Source organism: Eleginops maclovinus, chromosome 16 (assembly GCF_036324505.1).
Source record: "Eleginops maclovinus isolate JMC-PN-2008 ecotype Puerto Natales chromosome 16, JC_Emac_rtc_rv5, whole genome shotgun sequence".
In the NCBI taxonomy this organism is placed as follows: Eukaryota; Metazoa; Chordata; class Actinopteri; order Perciformes; family Eleginopidae; genus Eleginops; species Eleginops maclovinus.
In genome coordinates, this window is record NC_086364.1 from 24,344,602 (window position 1) to 24,370,575 (window position 25,974).

At 49.4% G+C, this 25,974-nt stretch overlaps 2 protein-coding genes across 3 annotated transcripts in view; one reads left to right on the forward strand and one right to left on the reverse strand.

Annotated features, from left to right (window-relative positions):
* Positions 1-1,048, forward strand: part of LOC134878074 (transmembrane ascorbate-dependent reductase CYB561) — an 8,125-nt gene extending 7,077 nt beyond the window's left edge. For both annotated transcript variants that reach the window (XM_063903874.1, XM_063903875.1), the window contains exon 6: positions 1-1,048. This exon is cut by the window's left edge and continues 142 nt beyond it. In XM_063903874.1, coding sequence (XP_063759944.1) covers positions 1-51 — 51 coding nt within the window. In that variant the 3' untranslated portion in view covers positions 52-1,048.
* Positions 1,049-1,571: 523 nt separating this feature from the next.
* On the reverse strand, positions 1,572-24,991 carry tanc2a (tetratricopeptide repeat, ankyrin repeat and coiled-coil containing 2a). Its single transcript, XM_063904501.1, is given in 30 exon segments — positions 1,572-5,201; positions 5,313-5,413; positions 5,498-5,632; positions 5,749-5,840; positions 6,074-6,206; positions 6,324-6,499; positions 6,632-6,755; positions 6,932-7,065; positions 8,987-9,071; positions 9,223-9,414; positions 9,500-9,598; positions 9,681-9,818; positions 9,890-10,012; positions 11,415-11,523; positions 11,606-11,802; positions 12,108-12,242; positions 12,433-12,633; positions 13,231-13,311; positions 13,481-13,653; positions 14,318-14,549; positions 14,980-15,113; positions 15,550-15,810; positions 15,949-16,074; positions 18,226-18,412; positions 18,414-18,502; positions 18,879-19,047; positions 19,233-19,343; positions 19,345-19,364; positions 24,709-24,810; positions 24,934-24,991. Coding segments are annotated over 30 exon segments (5,526 nt in total). The 3' UTR covers positions 1,572-3,592.
* Positions 24,992-25,974: the final 983 nt, after the last annotated feature.

Here is a 25,974-nt window from a genome sequence, read left to right on the forward strand (position 1 = left end):
TCTGTCCATTTCAAGACTCTGACTGAAGGGGGGTCTCCCCACTCGCCTTGACCTGACAGTCATGGTCTGAACGACGACCACTTTTTGTTCAGTGGGCCATCGATACTCAAAGGGCCATGGTCGGAAAGATCAGTGAAGTGAATGAATCCCTGGACAGCAAGCTTTAAAAGAATGCTCTACCTACAAAAGAACCGTCTGAATATCAATATCTTATCCCTGAATTAAAATCCCAATAAACTCTTAGGCAACTCCAGCACGTCTCATATATCCAGACGTCTTCTTACTGCTTCACCTTAACCTTGCAGTTCAAACAGTGTCACGCTCACTGTCCGTACTCATGAAGCCGTCAGCATCAGTTTAAATCCCAGCCTTCAGTATTTAGATCACGTGGGTATTGGAACATCAGGTTTGCGGTTATCTCAAATCTTTCTCTGCTTTGAAGTCAACAGATATCTTATCTCTTTAAGCAGCCTTTGCACAAACGCTTATTTAAGTACCGGACTCAGATCTGAGCAAAGCTGTTGTATATTTGACCTCTTTTAGAAATTGAAAGTCAACTCTATGCCGATGATTGATCTCACGTTCGACCGTGAACTTCTCGCTTTATGAATAAAAAAAGATTTCAACTATGAACAGCTGCTGTCAAACTTTCCAATTGATCACCAGACTCCCTTAAAGGAGAATGCTCTCAGTAATCACACTGCTCTTTATTGTACCGTAGAACAAAACACTATTACTGCACTCTGTCCTTTTGTTTGATGTCCCCCAGTCAGACCAGTTTGTCCACAGTACCAGAACATATAGTCTGTATTTAATGGACGGTCCTGCGTGTGTTCAGATGTGGGTTTGGTTCCTCGATGCCTAATAAATCTGTGAATGTGTGTAAGTTATATATAATATACAAAACCTGTAGCTTCTTGTGTCTCTGACTCCAGGTCTCCGCTCCAGTGCCTCATACTAAAGCTGTCTCTGAAATGATTGTTTGAGGTTGTCTTTGTGATTGTGCCAACTTTGCTACGGGAGTCAAGAAATAAATACATGTGTTGAACTGCTGAGTCGTTTTGGTTTTAACCGACTATTAAAACATTGCTTCAATCAGGAGACCCTGGTTCTGACACACACAGAGGGATGTCAAGGTGTCTAGACCATCAGACCTACAGGAGTCTAATGGTCTAGACACGGGTGGTGGTGGTGGAGGCATGAAGGGATTGATGGAGATCCGGTCCGAAAAGAAGGGGTTTGAGCTTGACCTGGATTCAGAGGAATGGGAGGTGGAAGTGTGTGTGTGTGTGGGGGGGGGGGGGGGGGGTTTAACGGTGTGATAATGCAGTGTGATTGGTTAGTGGGAATAGAGACGACGTAAAATGGAAATGTGTGAAGGACAGGATCAGATAGTATAACAATAGAGAGACACCTGGACTGTTGAGATGCCACACCTGGGTTTTTCATCAGAAACGTACGCCGGCCGACAGGTACAACATCAGGTATACAAATACAAAATCAAGTATTGTGTAATGGGTGAAAATACCTCGTCCACCACTGTACAGGAGACAGAAAAAGAGGAGGAAAGATAGATTTCATTCAGGTTTATTCGTCTTTGTCGTGTATTCATGTTGTTTTACATTTCTAATAATGATGCCCTCTTTGTTTTCCTGGGTTTTTAAATATATCTGACACAGTGAATGAGCCCTGCGGTGTTACACATCCTACAGGAACAGCCCGACACAAGGCTTCACTGACGAGCTCTCTGCACTAAATCACATTTCAAACGAGTCTTGAACCAACTAACTGGTGATGTACTTCCTCCCGGCAGTCCGACTAAGATCACGGCGGGGTATTATAGCGTTAGCTCATCTCGACACAGATGGAAACCCCTGAGCTGTAGAAATAACGGCAGTGACTGTCAGCAGCTCTGAAACCAGCTGCTGATCCATGAGAAACATGAACAGAAATGTACATCAAACAGGCTTTAAGGAGCAGGAAATACTTCAGAACTGCACACAGCTCTCTGGATTGTTCTATCTTTGCTCACACCCATCGATCTCTATCCTCACATCTCCAGTTCACAACCAGGGAATCACCCACCAATGGATCCTTGATTTCACCAGAGGTAGATAAAAGCATGGTTCTTATTTCTATCACACCACATCTGAAATCTGAGCCGCAAGGTGCAGCGAGTTAATGAAGCTAGCATTAGCTTGCTGAATCAGCAGGAAACTCCATGCACTTTTTAATGAAATAAGAAACGTGTAAGAGAGATTTTAAATATGAACCTGAAGGCTACATATGGAGCTAAAAACAAGGCCAACATTTGGATTAGCTTTAACCCCACGAACATGCTAATAAAACGCCTTGGAAGTGGGTGGAGCAGAGTAGCATTTTACTGCAGGCTACGGGTATTGTGGATTTATGGCAGTATTGTGGGGGGGGGGGGGGAGTTCTGATGTGCATGTATGTTGTCTGAATATTTTCTGCATTGTAGCTATGTTTTTTGTTGGACCCCCATGGTTCATCTCAAGGAGCTATCCTTAAATAGAGTGGCTAACAGCCTCTGACAGAACTGCACCGATGCCTCATAAACTGCACAGCTGTCTCTGAATGTCACCTCTGGATTCAGCTTTAGCTTTAGCACCACTTTAGCATGATGGTTGCTGAGTCACGATTGGCCCATCACTGTTTCGGGGGTCATTTGAGCCTATCAGCAGCTCATGTTAGCACTATGTCTCCATGGCAGTGAGGGTAGAGGGTCCCGGTCCATCAGAGGGGATCCATGTGCAGAATATTAACAGATGTTCATGGCTGCGAAAAACCCTCAAAATAAACATAAAGGAAAATCCCAAAGTCGTATACAGTTTTCAGAGAAACACTATTTATACATATATAACTTAGAAAAGATAAATATCACTTATTTGAGTTTTTATAGACGGTCAGCCGGTGCTTCTTCAATAACCGGGTCGTAGGGGACCAGGTCAGAGCCTGGATCCAGGTTTCCAGTCATGTAGGAGCTTCAAATCTAAAATGGTATCTTCATTAAACAACAGGGGGTGGAGGTGGTTCCCAGTCCCTCTGAATACATCCCAGTCTAGAGTTTGTGAACACGGCACAGAACCGAGCAGTTCAGCCTCCGGAGACGATGAAGAACTCTCTTTAAATGCTGCCTAACGTCTCTCTCTGGTTTCGTTCTGGATCCTCCCGCTCTACTCGTCCCTGTTGTGCTTGATAATGGCAGTGTCCGATGTTTGATCCCTCATATCTCTTTGTCTCTGGCTTGTTAATCGACGGACCTGAAACAGGTGATATGTTCTTGATGAAACGTGATGTTTTTCCTACGTTTTCTCCACAACAAAGAAGTCAGTACGTTTGGAAAGAAGTGCTTCAATCCCTTTTTGTGTACGAGTGCAACCCTACACCAGCCCCTCCTTCAAGAACAGCGTGTGTTGTGACCCTCATTTCACGTTTATTGCGCCTTGCCCCTCTACATGTGGTTCATTTCCAGTTTATCCCAGTCTAAATACTTCCACAGCTGTTGGGAATACTGGGATATCTGAGTGCACTGACCCTCTTCCCTTTTCTCTGACCCAACAACCTTTCTCTAAACGTTCGACTCCACAAAAGGTCTTTTCGGTTTGACTGGAGACGTTGGACCGGTCTTCCTGTCCCTCGTACCGTCCGAGCTGTTGTGGATCACCGGCAGCGTCCGAGCCAGCTTCACGTCCCGGTAGGACGGGTTCTGACGGGCCACCTTCCCTGACCCCTCGCCCTGAGGGTAGTAGTCCAGCTGGTTGTCGTTGTGGGCGTTGTTGTTGCTGCGGTTGTAGTAGGCGATGGAGGACGGACCGAAGCCTCCCTGGTTGTTGGGGGTTTTGCTCGGCGACGTGACGACAGTGTCCACCGAAGACACGGCCCAGGATCTGGACGGGCTGAGGCAGGAAGCAGAACCGGATGTGGTTTGTTGCTGAAACTGCTGTTGGACACTCGCCGTCCTGTCCACTACGCCCATAAAAGGAGTGTTCCTGGACGACCGCCCCGCCTCCCCAGGGTAAGTCCCGCCTCCCACCATGCACACCTCTGGCTGGGGGGAGGAGATCAGGAAGAGGTCGTCATGGTACCCCCCCACGGTGTTCAGATCTAAAGGGATGTCCATGTGCTGGGCGGAGGCCGATGTCCTGAAGCCGGGGTTAGTTATGCTGCCGCTGGAGAACCGGACACTGGAGCTCTGGGAGTGAACCAGGGGCCGGGGGGGAGGAGCGGGGGAGGAGTTAGGGTGGGAGCTAAGAGGGCGTCGTACCCCCCCCTGATGGTGGTACTGGTAATCGTGTGACGGCGGGAGGTTTTCAGGTGGTAACTCAGTAACTTCCATGGGGTAGTACGCGGCTTTGTTGCGACTGAACTGATGGGCCGGGACGAACCTGTTCACCCCAACAGACCTCTCGCCTCCCCCATCTCTCCCATAGGCTCCTGAGCTCAAGCCAGTCTGGACCATGTCGAGGGGGTAAATCCCTTCGCCGAGCTCCGCAAGTTCCTGAGGCAGTTGGCCGAACTGCGAGTAAACAGAACCTCCCAGAACCATCCCGGAGTTTGCAGAGGAAAAGGGCTGACTGGTTCTGATCACCTGGGCTTTGGTGGGCTGGAGCCACTGGCTTTGAACGGGGTGCTGATGCTGGAACGACCTCTGGTTTGACTGATGGTGTCCCTGGATCTGGTCTGAGGGGTGAGGAGCCGGCTGTGGATGGTGCTGCAGACCGTTCCCTGAGAATGAAGGCGTGCTTTCTTGCATCGGGGAGGAAGGGGGACTGAACTGGTGGGTGGGGCTGTGATGCTGCCGGTACAGGTGAGTGGGAGATATGGAGGAGGGCGATGGACCCCCAGGCCGACAGTGGGTGTCCAGGCTTTGAACCACAGTTGGAGGGTGGTTGTGACTCCCTTCTTCCTCCTCCTCTTCCTCAGTTCCCCACTTCCTGTCCTGATCCTGCATAAACTCTGAGTCTCTAGCCAGGTCTTGTTGATAGACTCCATGTGACGGAGGAGATTGGGGGTCTTGTTGTTGATAGACTCCATGTGACGGAGGAGGTTGGGGCTCTTGTTGCTGGGCCGCCTGACGACACTCCTCTTTGACCCGGGTCAGGAGGCGCTGGATCTCCCGGTTGGACGGGCAGAGGCAGCTGGCCTCGATCAGATCCTCCAGAGCTGCGTGGTACTGTCTGGAAGAAGAGAAAGAGGGGGATGAGATTTCAGAAGAGGGAGAAAAGAGAGAGTTCTGATGTAACTGATGTAGGAGTCCACAGGGGGGGCTGTCTCATCTCTGTGGTTACCTGCGTCCACGCTTGGCTCGGGCTCGGGCGTAAAATGCTTCGTAGGACTTAACCTTCAGCTCCAGAGCCCGGGTGGCAAACTCCTCCGCCAGGCCGAAGTCCTGCAAGCAAAGGAAGACGGATCAGCGTCAGTGTGACTCACTAACCTCCCCTGAACGATATGTGTAAAGACGAGTCGGACGGACGCTCAGCTTGCGGTGGCAGCGCGACAGGTTGAGCAGCACACACACTCGGAGCTGCCGGAACGTCTTCACGTCGTCACCAGGGAACTTTTGCAGAGCCGCCTGATAGGAGAGGGAGGCTTCCTGCACCGAGCCCAGCTGCACAGAATACACACAACATTAGCGTGTGTGTTTGTGTTTGTGTGTGTGTGTTTGTGTGTGTGTGTGTGTGTGTGTGTGTGTGTTTGTGTGTGTGTGTTTGAGTTATCCTGTACCTTGTACAGTCTGTCTCCCTCTTGGATCAGTTTACTGAGCAGAACCATTAAGATGTCGGGTTTAGATGTCGCCATGGCCCAGGTTGCTGGTCCTACACACACACACACACACACACACACACACACACACACACACACACACACACACACACACACACACACACACACACACACACACACACACACACACACACACACACACACACACACACACACACACACACACCAGGTCTATGAGACTAATCTACCTCCATACCGAATGGAACCTGGACTCATAGTTGCATCACAGCTGTTTGAATGATGAGGACTGCTGAGTCATGTTTACCGATCTTGGCTCCCTTCCTGAGCAGAGCGATGACGGCCGAGGTGTTCCTGCAGCCGACGGCCCGGTCCAGAGGACGCATCCCGCTGCAGTCCATGTGCTCCACCGAGGCGCCGTGATCCACCAGCAGCTGCACCTGAAACACCGACAGGAGGCAGGGGGGCAGGGCAGGTCTTAAACTCAGAGGATGTTTCTGTGAGTCAAGGTGAAGCAGGGACACATACACTCTCTCATTCTGAAATCTGTTCCTCACCACTTCCGGGTCGCCGCGGAAAGCAGCCAGGTCCAGAGGCGTTCGTCCGCTGCGGTCGGCGTGACTGGTGGCGGCGCCGCGCTCCACCAACACTCTGACCAATGAGAGACGACCTTTAAGACACGCCCAGCTGAGCGGAGTCAGACCCTCTCTGTCCGCCTGATCCAGACACGCTCCTACAATCAAACACAAACCAGGGGAATGAGTCCGGAAATGACTCAGCAGAATCAGACTTTTTTTTCTCATGGAGGAATCCCATTGGACCAGGGAGAAGCTGCCTTCAGGGTCACGGTATATTACAAACATACCCTGATCCAGGAGCAGCTGGGCGGTGTCTTCGTGTCCCTCTGAAGCAGCCGCCATCAGAGGGGTCCGACCCTGCTGATCCACTGAGTCCACCTCCACCCCCCGACTCAGCAGCAGCTCCACCACCTGACAGACAGACATTCAGGTGTGTGTTTACCAGTGTTACCACAGTTACCTTGAAAAAGTAATCTGATTACTGATGACTCCTTTTAAAAAGTAATTTAGTTAGATTACAAGTTACTTTAATCCCGTGTGTGTGTGTGTGTGTGTGTGTGTGTGTGTGTGTGTGTGTGTGTGTTTACCTGTCTGGCCCCCCTCCTCACAGCACTGAACAGAGGTTTCTCCCCCCTCTTGTTGCTCTGCTCCACGGACGCTCCCTGATCCAGCAGCATCCTGCAGACAGACAGACGACCACTTCCTGCTGCTGCTGTCAGAGCTACACACACACACACACACACACACACACACACACACACACACACACACACACACACACACACACACACACACACACACACACACACACACACACAGGATTGTACATGAGTAACCACTAAAACAATAATAACAGCAGAAGAAAAAGATAGAGAGCATCAGTATAACACGCCATCATCGTGTAGAGGAGGCCCTCTCTACATGCTGCACAGAGCCAACTCACACCTGGAGAAGCCGCACAGCTCACTAAGAACCCTGTTGTTCCACTTCTCCAGCGACTTCAGCACCATCCAGCCACACCTGCTCGCTGAGAAGCTGTCCCTGATGCAGGTGGATCACAGCTTGGTGGCCTGGATCACTGACTACCTCCTGTCACCCTTCCTGTTCACCCTGTACACCTCTGACCTCTGCTTCCACTCCGGCTCATGCCACCTACAGAAGTTCTCCGATGACTCCTCCATCGTCAGCTGCATCACAGATGACAGTGAGGGGGAGTACAGGGCCCTGGTGGAGAACTTCGTAGGCTGGTGTGACAACAACCACCTCCAGCTCAACATCAGCCAGACTAAGGAGCTGGAGGTGGACTTCAGGCAGAGCACGCAGAGGTCTCTAACCCCCATCACCCTCAGGGGGGAGGAGGTGGAGGTGGTGAACAGCTACAAGTTCCTGGGAGTGCACCTGAACAATAAACTGGACTGGAGAGACAACACTGATGCTCTCTGCAGGAAGGGACAGAGCAAGCTGTTCTTCCCGGGGGGTCTCAGGTCCTTCAGCGTGTGTACGAGGCTGCTGCAGACGCTCTACCGGTCTGTGGGGGCCAGTGTGCTGTTCTTTGTGCTGGGGGGGGAACACCAACCAAAGGGACGCTGACAGGCTGAACAAGCTGGGGAGGAAGGCTAGCTCTGTAGTTAAACTGGACAATCTGGAGGAGGTGGCTGAGGGGAGGACGAGGAGGACACTGGTCAGTATCCTGACAGTAACCGGACTGCACACCAAGGGGTTCACCATGAGACCCCCTGACAGTAACCGGACTGCATCAAGCTGCTCTCTCTCTCTGAACACACACATCTGTATATCTTTAACAATACTCTCGTTACTCATCTGTACACTTTTTCATTTTGTATGTTAATGTGTTTCATATCCTGAGTGAACCTGTACTGTTTTTCCTCTTCTCTGTTGCTGCTTAAACACTCACATTTCCCCACAGGGATTAATAAATGTACATCTGATCTCATCTTAATACATGATAATGGTCCTGCAGTGCTGCGTCTCTCCACCAGAGGGCTGTGCAGTTCAGACTGAAAGCCTCTTATTACTTTAATGAAGATTAAAATGCTCTCTGGTTGAAGGGAATAGCTCTTCACTTGTAAACCATCTTTAAATATGTTCTGACTCTTTGTACACCGACCCATTACTTTAGAGACTAATGCTGCATGAGGCTGTCCTCTGTGAAGCTTTGGTCTTCATATGATTTAAAGCATTGTCTCGGACAGCTTAGAGTCCATGTGGAAACTGTTGGAGCCTGTGTTAAACATTTAAACACAGTGTAAAGTCTCGTGAAGCTGCTGTTGGTAATGGAAACCGCTCCGGTAATGAGTAGTAGACATTTATTTGGCATTTTTCTGGTTGAAGTGAATATCTTTGACACATCACCTGGGACTTTGAGACTCTGGGATGCACCATGTTTAAATATAACACTCACATTTACCATATTTACAAATGGTTTCTCGATGTGTTCACAGACAGCTCTCCCTCCATATGATATACATTTAAATCATCCCACATATCGGATGTTAACTTCCAACCTTACTCCAGGCGTCTGACCAAAAACACACTGGTTCTTTTACACCGTGTGCAAAAATGCTGACTCATTCCCAGATAGTAGGACTCATTCCTCTCTACTGTCAGCGCTAGTTGTGTACCTGTCTCTCCCCACAGGCTGTCCGCTGTGTTGATCTCTGGTTTCTCCTCCTCTTCCTCAGGGAGATCCAGCAGGTGAGACACCATCTGCACATTTAGAAACACAGTGTGAGTGAGTGAGTGAGTGAGTGAGTGAGTGAGTGAGTGAGTGAGTGAGTGAGTGAGTGAGTGAGTGAGTGAGTGAGTGAGTGAGTGAGTGAGTGAGTGAGTGAGTGAGTGAGTGAGTGAGTGAGTGAACCTCGGTGTGCCCCATGCTGGCCGCAGCGGTCAGGGCCTGCTGCAGCGCTCGGCTCCGGCTCGGCCCCCTCTGGCTGCAGCAGGCAGTGCAGCTCCAGTCTGCGCGGCGCAGCAGGAAGCGCAGCACGGCGACGCGTCCTCGCTGTGCGGCGAGAACCAACACGCAGCGTCCTGATCCGTCCACGTGACCCGCCTGAGGACGCAAAGACGGAGGGTGTCACTATGGGCAGGGACGGTCACTATGGGACCTGCACTCGTCCCACACAGGGGAACGTTACCTTGGCGCTGTGCTGACTCAGCATGGTGACGATGTCCAGGTGTCCGGCTGCAGCAGCGAATCCCAGGGGAGTGAGACCGTCATGTGACTGTGCGTCCACCTGGAGGACCACCAACAGAGGACACACCTTCAGCTCAGTGTCCCCATGGAGACAGACGGATAAAAACACAGACAGCTCTCACCTGAGCCCCGAGGTCCAGCAGCAGAGCCACGGCGTCACTGTGTCCCAGGTGAGCGTACACACACAGCAGGGGGGCGCTGTTCAGGACGTCACTGCGGGAGTCCACGTCAGCCCCACCCATCACCAGCAGCCGGCTCACCTGCACAAGTAGAGAGAGAGTTAGAGAGCAGCTGTGTTAGCCAGGTATGTGTGTGTGTGTGTGTGTGTTACCTTTATGTTAGGGGTGTACAGGTTTCTCAGAGATGTCAGGGCGGGGCTCAGACCCTCCGTGCTGTAGGATATCCACAGCCCCTGCAGAACTGAGGAGGAAACCCCGAGCTTCTTACTCAGACCCTGCGGATCAGAATCAGAATCAGAATCAGAAATACTTTATTTATCCCAAATTGGGAAAATGGTTTGTTACCGCAGCAAAATACAATACAATGTGAAGCATAGCAAAACATTTGAAATAACCACAAGACATATACAGATAAAAGAGTTCAATGAAATGGAATAACAGAGACAGAGAGTCCTGCAGCCAGAGGGGAGTTATAGTACAGAGTTACTGCAGAGGGCAGGAAGGTTCTCCTGAACCTGTCCTGGTGACAGCAGAGCTGGAGCAGTCTGTTGGAAAAGGAGCTCCGCTGTCCTTCCAGCTGCAGGTGGAGGGGTGGGGGTTGGTTATCCATGATGGACAGCAGTCTGTTCAGAGTCCTCCTCTCCACCACAGCCTCTAAAGGGTCCAGTTTGATGCGATGACAGAGCCAGCTTTCCTGATCAGTTTATTGACTCTGCTGGTTTCACCGGCTCTGATGCTGCCCTAGAGCACTAGCAACAACAGACTGGTAGAAGATCTCCAACATCTTGCTGCACACATTGAAGGATCTCAGCCTCCTCAGGGAATAGAGTGGGCTCATCCCCTTCTTATACACAGCGTCAGTGCTGGCCCTCCAGTTCAGTCCGTTGTACTTGTAGTCCTCCACCACAGCCACATCCTCTCCCAGAATGCACAGGGGTGGAGACGTCCTCTTCCTCCTGAAGTCAATGATCATCTCTCTGGTCTTGGCCACATTCAGAAGCAGATGGCTTCTTCCACTCCACAAAACCCTCCACCAGCGCTCTGTACCCCCCCCCCATCCATCCCTTAAACACCCTACCACTGCAGAGTCCTCAGAGAGCTCCTGCAGGTGGCATGACTCTGAGCTGTATTAATTCAGCAGTATGCATTCTTGGTATCAGCATATAAAAGGTCCAGAGTGTTGTTGTCTCTGGGGGGGCATTTCACATACTGAGTGAGTGTAGGTAGAGTTTTGTCCAGTTTAGCCTGGTTACAGTCCCCAGTGATGGTGATGAGAGCATTTGGGTGTAGTGTTTGGAGTTTGGCCACAGTGGAGTGGATGACGTCACCGGCCACCTCCGCATCAGCTGATGGAGGAATGTAAACAGCAACAACAAGGCGTAGAGAAACTCTGTGTGCGTGGCTCTCCGTTACAAAAAGTACAGAAAGTAACAGAAAAATGACAGAGAATGTTCGAAACAGCACGTGAACATAGCTGCTCAAAACTTCACTACATGTGTGAAGAAAGAAAGCTAAAAAAAAGACAAAATATCAATAAATCTCAGGGAGAGGAGCAACAGGCTGCCACCTGGCGCAGCAGCAATTTGCGAATGATGACAGGAAATGTAACTGGATAAAAGAGGTGCAGGAATGAGTCCTAAACCCGGACATGAGTCGGCAGTCCATACAGGAGCTCACCTTGTAGATGTGAGCCTTCAGGATGTGGTGCCCCAGCTCCAGGGTCTGCTGGCGGGTCAGCTTGCCACCCTGCCTGCAGAGCCAGAAGGCCAGCAGGGTGTGCCCGCTCCTGCAGACACAAAGAGATGCTCTACATCAGATACTCTCTAAGGGACATCAGGTGTCTCACTCAGGGGAGGGGGTCTCTGTACCTGGGGTCGCAGACAAAGCGGAGGTCCTGTCCCTCCTCTCTCCACATCAGCCACTCCCTAAAGGAGCTGTGGTTCAGCATCCGGCTGCCATCGCTCCTCCTCAGCAGGAAGGAGTTCAGCTGTTCCATCCTCTGAACAAACTCCCCCCAGCTCAGCAGCCCCCCCGACACGGCGCTCGCATTCACAACCTCAAACAGCTGCAGGATTAACACACACACACACACACACACACACACACACACACACACACACACACACACACACACACACACACACACACACACACACACACACACACACACACACACACATCCATTAGACGCAGATCAGCTTCAACACGCTAAAAGTCTCGAGGAAATTGGACCGTGTTCTTAGATGAGCACACTTGTTAGCATTCAGTGAGCATCACATGTGTCCAGGTGATTGGAGAGTTGTCATTGATCCTTAAGTCCCCCCCCCCCCCCCACACACACACACATACACACACACACACACACAGTACCTGCTGGTCGGTCAGTGGGTGCAGCGAGGCTACAGCGACGTTGAGCAGCGGCTGAACTCTCTGGAAAGACGACTGGGTAGGGAAACGCATGTTGAGCTGCAACAGGTAAACCTCTGCTAGACTCACAGGGACCACCTGTACACACACACACACACACACACACACACACACACACACACACACACACACACACACACACACACACACACACACACACACACACACACACACACACACACACACACACACACACACACACAGAAAACAGTGAATCATCTTTAATCTGACATACTTCTTTACTTTTCCTCCCCCGTTCCACCCTCACCTTGAAGCTGGAGCTTTTCAGGACCAGGAACCCCCCCTGGATCAGGTCCAGGGTCAGTTTCAGGTACAGGTAGGAGCCCCGGCTCAGAGTCTTCAGGTGAGAGATGAGCTTGGACAGCGCCGTGTTGTCGAGGCGACCGTTGCTGAGCGACACGTTGCTCTGGATCTCTGCACTGCTGTGGATCCGCTGCAGCAGGTAGCCCTGAGAGGAGAGACGGGTTAAGACCAGTGATGTCAGTAACGCTTTACTTAGTAACGCTTACCCGAGTAATCCAACGCGCTACTATCTCCAAACCAGTACTCAGATTAAAGTTACTTATCCAGGTCACTGCGTCACTGCTTCTCTCATCCTCCTCAGTACAGATCTATGTTTGCTTTCTTCTTGCGTCTCGGGGAGGGACGGCTATGCGACAATTAAGTCACGTTTTCAGCACGAGGACAACTCACGTGTAATACCACGCAGAGACACAAACGTAAACGGGGGGGGAGAGAGGCGCGTGTTGTAGCTTTGAGTCTGAGTCAGCTACAGATGGCAGTATTAAGGCTCTCTCTGTGCTGGAGACAAAGTGCTGTCTAGCTTCAAACACTACGTCAAATCTGAAGAAGCATTTGGAGTCGCAGCACGGCACAGTCAGACTACAGAGCAGGACCCCCCAGGTGGAGCGAAGCAGAGCGCTGCCACTAAAGCAGGAGTATTGAAACAATATCGCCATGCAAAGTATCGCAACACTATGCTGTATCGATTATTCCCCCCACCCCTAAGAGATATATACTGTAGATAGGTGTGTGTGTGTGTTACCTGCAGGTCCTGGTCTATAGCGCTGTTCTCCTCCATCCTGTCCAGGGAGATGCAGTGGAACGGTAACGAGCGAGTGATTTCCTGACGTACAGAAACACATTCAGTTACATTAAAACCAGGTGAAGGTGAGGGTGGCAGTATGTCCTAAGAAGGGTCCTTTGAAAGATGGCTTCAGAGTTGGAGGTTTTGGATGTGTGTTTATATGCAGATTTAATAGGTGTTATTCCTCAGAGCTCTGACAGCAGTGTACCTGCTGCCCGGTCCTCACAGTCGTGATGACTTTCAACCAGGAGGGAAACTTCTGGATGTTTCTGGACAGGAAGGAGGTCAGCGTGTCTCCGTAATCAGGCCGGTGGAACTCCGCCTCGTTAAGACCGTCAATCAGGACGATAAGCCCCTCCCCCTCCACCTGCAACTTCCTCTCTGGAAGAGAAACGATAGAAACACAACGGATTAAATTACAGAACAAACCGTCTCTGTCTCCTGAAGCTGAGTTAATATATGATGTAGGAAATATGCTCGACAACACTTTGAGACCTTAACCCAACTCATTCATTTTAAACCAGACTGATCGGTTAATGTTTGGCAGCATTTAGTCGTTAGGGTTGGATTAGTTTCAGGGCATTTGTTCACTGTGGGTGATTTCAGCTTGTAAATGTGTCTGAAGAAGCACATCAGGCTCATTTCACCCAATAGTATGTATGAAAACAAGTCTAAACACCTGAATTCAGAAAGTTCAACAAGTCAAAGATATGCTCAGCAACAGACTGGTAGACCCTATCCAACTTATTTCTCTGTGCATTCATAGAAGAGGAGGAAAGACTATCTTATAAAGGGTAAAACAGATACATACCAGCTGTACTGTAGCTGGGATATAGAGTGTATATTCACATAGTCCGAAACTCATCCTCTCATATCTGTGTTTATTCTCCAGATTTTAAACCGATGCTCTGACTGGTATCTCTCCAGCATGTGTTAGCCTCAGACCTTACTTCAGGAGAACAACCAAAAACACCTCCAGAGAACCATTGACCCCCGGTCCAGGGGACAGGAAGTGATGTCAGGATCTTTAGGACTCTGTCTGTACCTCTGTACAGGGCGTCCAGCGGCTGCAGGATGCCCCTCTGCAGCGCCCCCCCCGGGTCCTGGATGCAGCAGCGAAGACTGAGCGTGCTCTGCAGGGGGGGCGACTGCTGCAGCAGCTCCTGATAGGCCGACAGCTGGGGGGTGGAGCTCAGCATCGCCGCCAGGTTGTGGACGAACTCCGGGACCAGACAGGTGTGGCAGTTATCAGCCTGACAGAAGTGGTATGAGACCACCTGCAGACACACGGGGGGGGTTTGGCAGTTACTGACCCGGCGTCTTATGGTCTTTACTAATCATTAACCAGATTATTATCGAACAAACGAAGTACACAGCAGCTCAGGCTAGCTATGCTAATGTTGTTTGGTAAAAACTCATAAACAAAATAAAGAAATACAAATTATTTATAAATTAAATTAAATTAATGAAACGAAAAATAAGAAATTAAGTTAAAATGTGAACAAATATTTACACTGCACAATATTTAACTCAAATAAATTTACTAAAAATGTGTTTTTGCTATATTTGCTTTCATGCCGATTAGCTTAGCTTAGCACAAATACTAGTAGTACCGAGAGCAAACAGCATGAGTGTAAAAAGGGCCAGCTGTGGTTTTAATTGCAGTGATCCATGATGTGACTAGGCAGATCCTGATCAGGGTCCTACCTGTCCTGCCAGCCTCCTCAGAGCCTCCTCCTGTCTCCTCCTCATCTCAGGTGTTCCCGGACAGCTTCCTCCACCACCTCCTTCCTCTCCTCCTCCTCCTAGAGAGTCCTGGGAGAGAGACATGGCCTCCATATCTGCAGAGAGATAATGTCATGTTTGTTTCTGGGGGTCAGCGGGGTTTAGAGTCTCTGACAGAATAATGAAAGAGGTCTTCATGTCTGGAGGAACTCACTGGGGGTCGTTTGTCCTGCACACATGTCCCCTTTAAGAGCCCTGAGGCTGCTCTGTTTAATCAAGCTAACAAGGAAACATTGGGGTTTTTCCATTTAATAGTGCGTGCGTAAGGGCATCTTCTAGCAGACTACCCAGCATGTGCAGCCTGAGAGTAAAAGCTGGTTAACTGTTGATGAATTATGTCAGAATCAGGAGTTATTTAATCAGAATACCATTAAATTGATCTTGAAGCTGTAACACTCTTAAAGAGGTTGAACCATTATTCCCATCCCTCAAGTCATTGAACATAGGTAAACAAAGATGACATCATCTCTATTAAAGGGGATATACTCTCACGTTTGGGAATCGTCTGGTTGCCGGTTGGCGAGAGGCGGTTGCCATGACAGCTGAGCGCCACCAGGCGGGCGATGATGGCGGTTTTCCCGAAGCCCATGTTGCCCACGATCACAACGCCGCGGCTGGTCGACGAATCACTGCCACGGAGACAAGCGTCTACTTCCTGAAAGAGCCACTCCCTGCCGGTGAACAGCCAATCAGATGAGAGGCCGGGCACCTCGAAGTGGAGGGGCTTCAGGCTCAGAGAGGGGGTGAAACGAACTGAAGAGGGAGGAGAGGGAGGAGAATATATTCAGATCCCGCTCAACAAAATGCTATAATGCATTAGCACTTAGCTACGTTAGCTAATCTGAGTTAGCATCTTTAAGATGTTACTGTGTGTGTGTGGGTTCAGTTCACCTCTCTGGTCCTGTTGACTCCGACTCCCAGAGTTCTGTCTGGGCATCCTGAGGGAGGTCCGGGACGGGACCAGTCTCTGCGGATCATCCAGGTAGGAAAGGTCCTCCAAGTGAGCAGAACTGGTGGCTGCAGAGCGAGCAGGAGGGAGAGCGTGAGGACAACTCAACTCTGTGACTGATCTATCTCTGGTCTCTACCTCTGGTCTCTACCTCTGGTCTCTATCTCTGGTCTGTGCCTCTGGTCTCTACCTCTGGTCTCTACCTCTGGTCTCTACCTCTGGTCTCTACCTCTGGTCTCTACCTCTGGTCTCTACCTCTGGTCTCTACCTCTGGTCTCTATCTCTGGACTCTATCTCTGGACTCTATCTCTGGTCTCTATCTCTGGTCTCTATCTCTGGTCTCTATCTCTGGTCTCTATCTCTGGTCTCTATCTCTGGTCTCTACCTCTGGTCTCTACCTCTGGTCTCTACCTCTGGTCTCTACCTCTGGTCTCTACCTCTGGTCTCTACCTCTGGACTCTATCTCTGGACTCTATCTCTGGACTCTATCTCTGGTCTCTACCTCTGGTCTCTATCTCTGGTCTCTATCTCTGGTCTCTACCTCTGGTCTCTACCTCTGGTCTCTACCTCTGGTCTCTGTCTCTGGACTCTATCTCTGGTCTCTACCTCTGGTCTCTATCTCTGGTCTCTACCTCTGGTCTCTATCTCTGGTCTCTATCTCTGGTCTCTATCTCTGGTCTCTACCTCTGGTCTCTACCTCTGGTCTCTATCTCTGGACTCTATCTCTGGTCTCTACCTCTGGTCTCTGTCTCTGGTCTCTGTCTCTGGACTCTATCTCTGGTCTCTACCTCTGGTCTCTATCTCTGGTCTCTACCTCTGGTCTCTACCTCTGGTCTCTACCTCTGGTCTCTACCTCTGGTCTCTACCTCTGGTCTCTATCTCTGGTCTGTACCTCTGGTCTCTATCTCTGGTCTCTACCTCTGGTCTCTATCTCTGGTCTCTATCGCTTCACAAGCTGGAGCCCAACAAACACACACACAAACAGGAAAACTCACTAACTGGACCCTGGGTTTTAAAAAGGTAAAGGTCTGGTGGAAGACGTGCTCCTCTTCCTCTCCTCTCTTGTTGTGAAGGGAAGGACAGCAGGGTTAGAAGCCGATCGTCCAAGGAGGGTCTTAAATATAAACCTGACTTTAAATCTAACTAATCCCAACTGAAAGTGAACTCTTCTCTCCTCCTGACAGGAACAGTGTGCTGCAGCTGGACTCCTGTACCGCCTCAGACTCAGAGCTCGTATCCTGTGTGTGTTTTCACAAACGTCATACATGTCACTTCCTTCCTCTTTAGTTTTTATGAGACACGGAGAGGGGAGAAGAGGAAAGGGAGGATGACTGCCCCGGAGTTGGTTCTGTGTTTTCTCATGGTTCTTGAGCATCGAGACGTTATAAAGTGATGCTCAAGATCACCGGTTTTTGAAGTGGTGGTACGTTTATAACAACTATGGAGAGAGGCAGGGTCACTGCTTCCAGTTCTAAAGCTAGGACATACTCCATAATCATACTGATTAATGTTGTGTTAAGAGATGATTTCACCAAAGAGAGCTGCAGGGACTACAGCACGGTCACATGACTTCACCACCGCTAAGCTAAAGGAGGCTAATGTTGGGCTATAAAGGAACTACAGCACGGTCACATGACTTCACCTCACCACCACTAAGCTAAAGGAGGCTAATGTTGGGCTATAAAGGAACTACAGCACGGTCACATGACTTCACGTCTCCACCGCTAAGCTAAAGGAGGCTAATGTTGGGCTATAAAGGAACTACAGCACGGTCACAGGACTTCACCACCGCTAAGCTAAAGGAGGCTAATGTTGGGCTATAAAGGAACTACAGCACGGTCACAGGACTTCACCACCGCTAAGCTAAAGGAGGCTAATGTTGGGCTATAAAGGAACTACAGCACGGTCACAGGACTTCACCACCGCTAAGCTAAAGGAGGCTAATGTTGGGCTATAAAGGAACTACAGCACGGTCACATGACTTCACCTCACCACCGCTAAGCTAAAGGAGGCTAATGTTGGGCTATAAAAGAACTACAGCACGGTCACATGACTTCACGTCACCACCGCTAAGCTAAAGGAGGCTAATGTTGGTCTTGATGACATCGACTCGTCTCATTTAGACTCTCGTACCTCCGGCTAAGTCATGCCAGGTTCGAGGACTCATTCCTGCACCTCTCTACAGTTGAGAAGTGGTGATGATAAATCTGTGATCTCACCAGCGACTGAGTTGGGGCGGGGCATGAGGTAGAGTGGGATGGAGAGGGCGGAACCTCGGTCCGGGTGGAGTTTGTTGAGGCTGTAAGTGGAGGCGGCCATGCTTTCCTCCACCCTGTACAGGAAGCCGTCCTTCCCACTTCCTGTTGCTTCCATACAGGAAGCGGAGGCCACCACCGGCCGCCCCCCCCCCCTGCTGCCACAGTTTCACACTGCTGCCGTCAGCCGGACCCTGGTCCCGCTCCGCCGCCGAGTCGGCAGAGTAGCTGGTGAGCGTGGCTGCAACAGAAACAGAGTAACTCAGCAGTGAACTCCGGAACATAGTGACATCACTATGGAACACTCGCGCTCATAGTAGCTAGTGCTCTAACACATTGCACATGATAGGCTAAGTGGGTGGGACATGTCTAAGGGGTTGACCAATCACAACAGAGCCCATATTTCAGCACCAGATATACATCAGAAATCCAAAGTGAAACTCTTTGTGGCGCCGGGGATAGCTTTGACATTTCAGCTGGCAATGTGTACAAATGATCTTAGCCTTGATTAAGGATGACTTTGTTCATGTAATTAATTGTTTATGTTTTGGTTTATAATCAGCTGTTACTGTGTTTCAGGTATCTGAGCCGGACCGGAGCAGATCCAGGGTCTGTACCTATGATGCCGCTGTCCCGGCTCTCCAGGGTGGAGGTGGGGGAGGTGACGAAGGCCTGGGTGGAGGAGGCGTGTTTGTTGTTGATGTTGCCGGTCCCTCCTGCAGGAGGGGGCAGGGTGGAGGTGGGTGAGGAGCTGCTGCTGGCCAGACTGGAGGAGGGGGAGATCCTCTGTGGGGGAGGGGGGGAGAAAAGTCTGAATGACAACTGATTTTAAGTCAGGGTGTGTGTGTGTGTGTGTGTGTGTGTGTGTGTGTGTGTGTGTGTGTGTGTGTGTGTGTGTGTGTGTGTGTGTGTGTGTGTGTGTGTGTGTGTGTGTGTGTGTGTGTGTGTGTGTGTGTGTGTGTGTGTGTTACCTGCTCATCTTGCTGTCTGTAGGACCCCGGCTCACTGACCACCTTCTCCCCCAGCAGGAAGCCCAGCCGGGTCATCAGAGCGTCAGCTGCTTCATCCACCGAGGGGGGGGGGGCCCAACTCCTCCCCCTCACCTGTGGAGGGTACAGTTTAAATATGAGACCCTTTAAAACTTTCACTGCACCGAAAGCATGAAAACACACACACACACACACACACACACACACACACACACACACACACACACTTATACTCTCAGACTGAGTCTATAATTACAGCTATAATATGCTGACTGGTGGACTAAATACACACACACACACACACACACACACACACACACACACACACACACACACACACACACACACACACACACAATCTTCAGTGTGTGTGTGTGTGTGTGTGTGTGTGTGAGTCAATGACAGGGTTTGCGAGTCATTTTTAGAAGAAGAAATGGAAAGATCAGAGACAGAGACGTTTCCATTTCTATCTGCAGGCTCTGACTCCTTCACCCCCCCACCCTCACATGGTGATGGTCAGGTGTGGGGAGAAAGTAAGGTGGGTTTAACGAGGCTCTGTTCCTCTTCTGTCGTGTCCCCCCCCTGTAGCGTGTTCTATGGGTGTCAGTGAATGTCAATGGTCTCCAGAGGGAGTTCCTCTGGTTGCATCCATATCAGGACATCCCAGTCCACAGGGGGGGAGGCAGGACTCTTTGTTTACTTCTGGGACATAGTGACATCACTACAGAACCCCCGCGCTCCTATTGGCTAGTGCTCCGACACATTGTAGGTGATAGGCTAAGGGGCGGGACATCTCTAAGCGGTTCACCAATCACAACAGAGCGGATTGAAGAACGCTGTGATAGAGCCCTGGGTCGGGACAGAGAGAGTCCTTCTCCTCACCTTCTCCCACACTTCCTTCCCCAGCAGGATCCCCCCAGTCCCTGGTGCACAGATCTGCGCTCTCCTGATTGGCCGGACAGCAGCAGGCGTGCAGCAGCCAGCGGCGCAGCAGGGAGCAGGCGTGGCTAACGAACCTCTGCGCCGTGACATCATCGCCGTCCACCGCTCTGCAGGCGGAGCAGCCCACCTGGAAACACCACTTCCTCCTGGAGCGGCTGCACGCCTTCAAAACGGCCGCCGTGCAGTCCATCGCTGGCTTCTGATTGGCTCAGAGCGGGGCCATGTGGTTAACAGATCACAGGGTCAGCAGCTTGAGGAGTTTGTTGAGTTTCTCTCTGGCTGCTCCTCCTCTCCATGGAGGATCAGAGGAGAAATATGTCCCTGCACGGTGACATCACGATCTCCTGTCTGCCTGAGCTCCTCCTCCTCCACAGAACACAAAGGAGGCAGGAATGAGCAGATAAGGAGACTCTCTGGAGGTATTCCAACGTTTAAAGCAGAAAGCAGCAGTTAATAACCGTGCAAACCCCTCGGTCAGAACAGACTCCTCCAGGAAGAGTTCTCCTCCAGAGGGGTAACCAGAACCTGCTGCTGATCTGCACGGTGTAGTCCTCTGCTTATTGTTCTCTGGAGCCAGAAAAACACAATCCTTTCCTTCACAGGTAGATCCAGATCCACGCAGACTGAGCAAACTACGACCAAAGCATGCTGGGAGAGAGAGCGTACACTCCAGAGTTAGACCCCGCTGGCTGGGGAGGAAAGAGAGTAAACTTTCCACGAGTTAGAGAGTTTTTCCTTCAGCCTCCAAATCTGCTCTGTAAGACGAACTCCCTCGACTGACTGCACAGCAAAAGCTCCCCTCCTCCAACCCACACACACACACACACACACACACACACACACACACACACACACACACACACACACACACACACACACACACACACACACACACACACACACACACACACACACACACACACACACACACACACACACACACACACACACACACAAGCAGAGTTTGGACAGACTCAGTGCTCCTAACAGGAACAGAGAGACTCCTGACCAGAGGAACGCTGCAATTAAAGAGAAACTGCTTTTCCATGAACCGAAGAGCGTCTCGCCACAAATCACAGAGAGCTTCAAACACTGGGATCCACTTCAGTGCGAGGAAATGGGAAAAATGTAGGAAGAGATGTAGAAAACAAAGAGAGACATCAGTGAAATGATGCTGATAAAACCTCTCTAGAAATGTGTCTTAAAATCAGTTTGCAAGTAAGGAGAACGATAGTGTCAGGGTGAGGATTTGAATAACCAGACTGAGATGTATAGAAACCCTGCAGACGTAATCCAAGATAAGAAATTAGAAAAGCAGCAGAAGGGAAGAATTAAAGGTTCAAAGTCTCCACATTTGCCAACAAACAAGTTGTTGTTATTGCTTGATTTTATGCCTTATAAAAAGGTATAATTGTTTGTCTGAATTCTCAAAATCTCAGCTTTATGATTTTAAAAAATGTATCTGTCTTGTTTCTGAAAATCGCAAAATTCCGACTTTTCAACAAAATCTTCTAATTCTGTTTTTTTTCCCTCAGAATTTTAACTATTTTCTCAAAACTTTCTCAAAGTCTAAGAATTCAGACTTTTTGCCATTTAACCTTTATTATACAAAAAAGCATAATAATAAAAAATGCACATATTGTACTTTGTCTTTTGATAATACCAAACGAAATGTATTCTTTCTACGTTATTATAACTCAGCTTTGCGTCTCTCTGCTGTTCTGCAACAATAACGAGTCTTCCTTTGAGTTCCAGTAGGTGGCGCCTTTTTCAGTTTCTGCCTTTATGCGCAGAAGGGAAAATCACAACACCTTTACCTGCAATATGTGGTTACAACGTGAGGAAAAACAAGGACCATGTGCTCCCAGTCAGCCACACCAGTAGGCGGCAGTACTGCTCCTGTAAACTGAGGAGGAGACCGGAGGAGACCCTGGGCTCTGCTACAGAGCCTCTCTACAGCTGCAGAGAGGCTCTGTACAGCTGAGAGGATGGGAGGCATTATTTTTCCTCAAATGCAGGGTCAAAGGAAAACCCCACCCCCTGCTAGTAACAGGTCACAGCTCTCTGTGTGTGTGTGTGTGTGTGTGTGTGTGTGTGTGTGTGTGTGTGTGTGTGTGTGTGTGTGTGTGTGTGTGTGTGTGTGTGTGTGTGTGTCTCAAAATCACTATCTAAAAATGTCTCAAATTCTGACTGTTTCTCTGAATCCTGACTTCATTCTGAACATCTCAAGGTTTTTTTGATACTCAGAATTCAGATTTTCAGACCTCCTTCCTTAACGGAGAGGAGGAGCAACAAACTCAACAAACTCCACAAGCTGCTGACCCTGTGATCTGTTAACCTCTGGCCCCTCTCTGAACCAATCAGAAGCCAGCAATGGACGTTTTCCTCAAAATCTGGACTTTATTCGCGAAACCCTCAACATTATTACTTTTTCCTCAAAATATCAATCAAACAAGTATTTCTCCAAATTTGGACTTTTATGAATTTCCGACTATCACTTCAAAATGGTCACTTTTCCCTAAAGGATCTGACTTTCTTTCAAACTTCCGGAATATTTCCTAAATCTCAACCTTAAAAAAGGTTCATTATTTTTTTTTAATTCTGACATTTTCCCAAAAGTTCAGATTTTTACCTAAAAATCCTGAACTTTTTTTTCTCCAAATTTAAACTTTTTTGAATTCCCGATTATTTCTTCCAGATTATCACGTTCTTCCTGAAAGATCTGAATTTTCTTTCAAAATATTATTTTTTACTCTTTTTTCTTAAAAAAGAATATTTTTAGAAATCTAAATTTTTTCACCTTTTCCGAAAATCGAAATGTTCAGATCTTTCCCTTAAAGCAGGGGGGGCCAACCCGCAGCTCTTTGCCCAGTCTCACGCAGCTCCTCAGTTCATATGGAATTTTAATTGTGTGTTTTTTTGCGCATATGTATCCAGGTTCAAAAAGGGTTAACGACACACAAGTTCCAGGCCAATCGTTACACAGAGGTTTCGACACAGAAGTGCTTTAGCCAATCAGAATGCAGATCCTGCAGTACAGGGGGCGGGTTCTACTGCACTCCGGATGTGACAGGGAAGGGAGAGATCTGCTTCTGAACGGCGGAAATAAACTCAGATAAAACCGTAATAACTCAACACAAAGCTGTCAGATCCAAACGGTAACACTTTGCAGTTGTAGATGTGTGTGAGAGGGCCTGCTCACGGAAAGCTGGCCACCAACACAGAAGGACTCCTGAGTTGCTGAATCGCGATAACGACATAAATAAGAGAAAGTGCATCTCTGTCAGCAGAGCTTCTGCCAGTCACAGGGTAAACGTTGAGATAGTTATCATGAGAGGATAATTAACTCAAACACACTTCATTTATTTTTAATTAACTGTCATGAGGCAGTATTTGAACCAACCTTAGTCATGGGTTTGTTTGAAATATTGTAAGATCTGTAAAGGAGTGTTCAACGCAATGAATGCCAACTTAGTTCAGAGAAGCAACATGCAGTAATATAACAGTAGTTTTCACATGATGAAGTGAGAGTGTGTGTGAGGCAGTGCACACACTCTTAATGGCTGAAAATAACTGGCCTCTGGTCTGAATACTTTGTCAATATCATGGTGTGTGACATTTACAAGAGGTCTGGCTGAGCAGAGGTGTGTGTCTGTCTGTGTGACAGAGTGTCTCTATTGGAGTGTGTGTGTCTTTGAGTGTGTGTGTGTCTGTGTGACAGAGTGTGTCTCTATTGGAGTGTGTGTGTCTGTGTGTCAATTATACATTTTTAGATTTTCATTTTCTATGTGTGAGAGACAGAGAGGGGCACAGAGGAATAGAGTGAGGGAGCACACCAGTGGCGTAGCTATGCCTATTTTAGGTGAACTTCAGCCCACCTAAAAAATAAATCCCACCCAAATGAACATTTTGAAATTGAAAAGAAAAATGTATATATTTTTTTTATGTCTCACATTAGTGTTGAGAGTTGTGCCCCCTCCCCTTACCAAGACCACACAGTTCTGTTGTGTAGCCTCTTCATGTTGCTCTCAAAGTGCACCAGAAGCATGCACCTCACTTTAAAGTGTTTTTAAAAATCTGCCCGGGGAAGCATGCCCCCGGACCCCCCTAGAGGATGTGAAGTCCACCCACCCAAACTTCAAAACTAGCTATGCCCCTGGAGCACACAGAAAGGGTGAGAGCAAAAGAGAAAGGGCAAGAGAGAAGTGGGGGGACATGCATCCACAATGTGTGTATGATGTGGCTCTTTGCAGTAACACAGTCAAATAATTGTCTCTTCGTCTCTGACTGGTTGGACACCCCTGCCGTAAATGATCTTCTGTCAGTGATAGTTATTCTAAAGGGTCCTCATGCATCAGTCACTAACAGAGTGTAAACAGTCAGCTCAGAGGAGCTGAGGTTCATCTCTGATACACTCTCTGTTGATGCTACAAGAGCTGACAGGAAGGACTGACAGGAAGTGGAGAGAGAGACGGAGCTGCATCAGGTCAGTATGTATGAAGACAGGGGGTCTTACCGGGTCTCTTCCCCAGGCGGAGGTTGAGTAGAGGAGAAGAGGGAAGTGAGCGAGTGAATCCCTCCATCATCCTGACGTCCGACCCCTCAGACTCTGTGTGACCTGATAGAGACAGGAAGCAAGAGGCTGAAGTCCTGGAGTCCAGAACAGATAGGGGAGGAAGGAGGCCATCTTTGAAGGATGCAAGTGAACAAGGAGAGGAGGAGTCACTGAGAGAGGACTGACCTGCGGGGCTCTTACGCGTCTTTCCTCCCAGCAACATCTTCAGGCTGTTTCTGAACATGATGGCTCACTACAAACACACACACACACACACACACACACACACACACACACTCACTCCTGGGGAGGAAGAGAGAGAAAGGGAGAGAGAGAGTCAGAGGGAGAGAGACAGAGGGAGAGAGTCAGAGGGAGAGAGTCAGAGGGAGAGAGACAGAGGGAGAGAGTCAGAGGGAGAGAGACAGAGGCAGAGAGTCAGAGGGAGAGAGACAGAGGGAGAGAGTCAGAGGGAGAGAGTCAGAGGGAGAGAGCAGAGGGAGAGAGTCAGAGGCAGAGAGACAGAGGGAGAGAGACAGAGGCAGAGAGACAGAGGGAGAGAGTCAGAGGGAGAGAGACAGAGGGAGAGACAGAGGGAGAGAGACAGAGGGAGGGAGACAGAGGCAGAGAGACAGAGGGAGAGAGACAGAGGCAGAGAGACAGAGGGAGAGAGACAGAGGGAGGGAGACAGAGGGAGAGAGACAGAGGGAGAGAGACAGAGGCAGAGAGACAGAGGGAGAGAGACAGAGGGAGGGAGACAGAGGGAGAGAGACAGAGGGAGAGAGACAGAGGGAGAGAGTCAGAGGCAGAGAGACAGAGGGAGGGAGACAGGGAGAGAGACAGAGGGAGAGAGACAGAGGGAGAGAGACAGAGGGAGAGAGACAGAGGGAGAGACAGAAACTTCACATTATCCATCTCAGAGCAGCTGTTCAGTGTTATCATGAACCCTGATCCCAGATCATCTGAAGAACAGAAACTGAATCATCATTTAGATTCAACACACACACACACACACACAACCACACACACACACACTCACAACCACAACCACACACACACACACACACACACACACACCTCCTCTTTTACTACAGTGTGACTCTCGAACACACCCAGCCCGGCTGGTAATGTCGTTGCTAGGCGACCGGCTGCCGTTGCTAAGCGACACCTTAATGAGTATGCGTATCAGGAAATATAGCTGTGTGTGTGTGTGTGTGTGTGTGTGTGTGT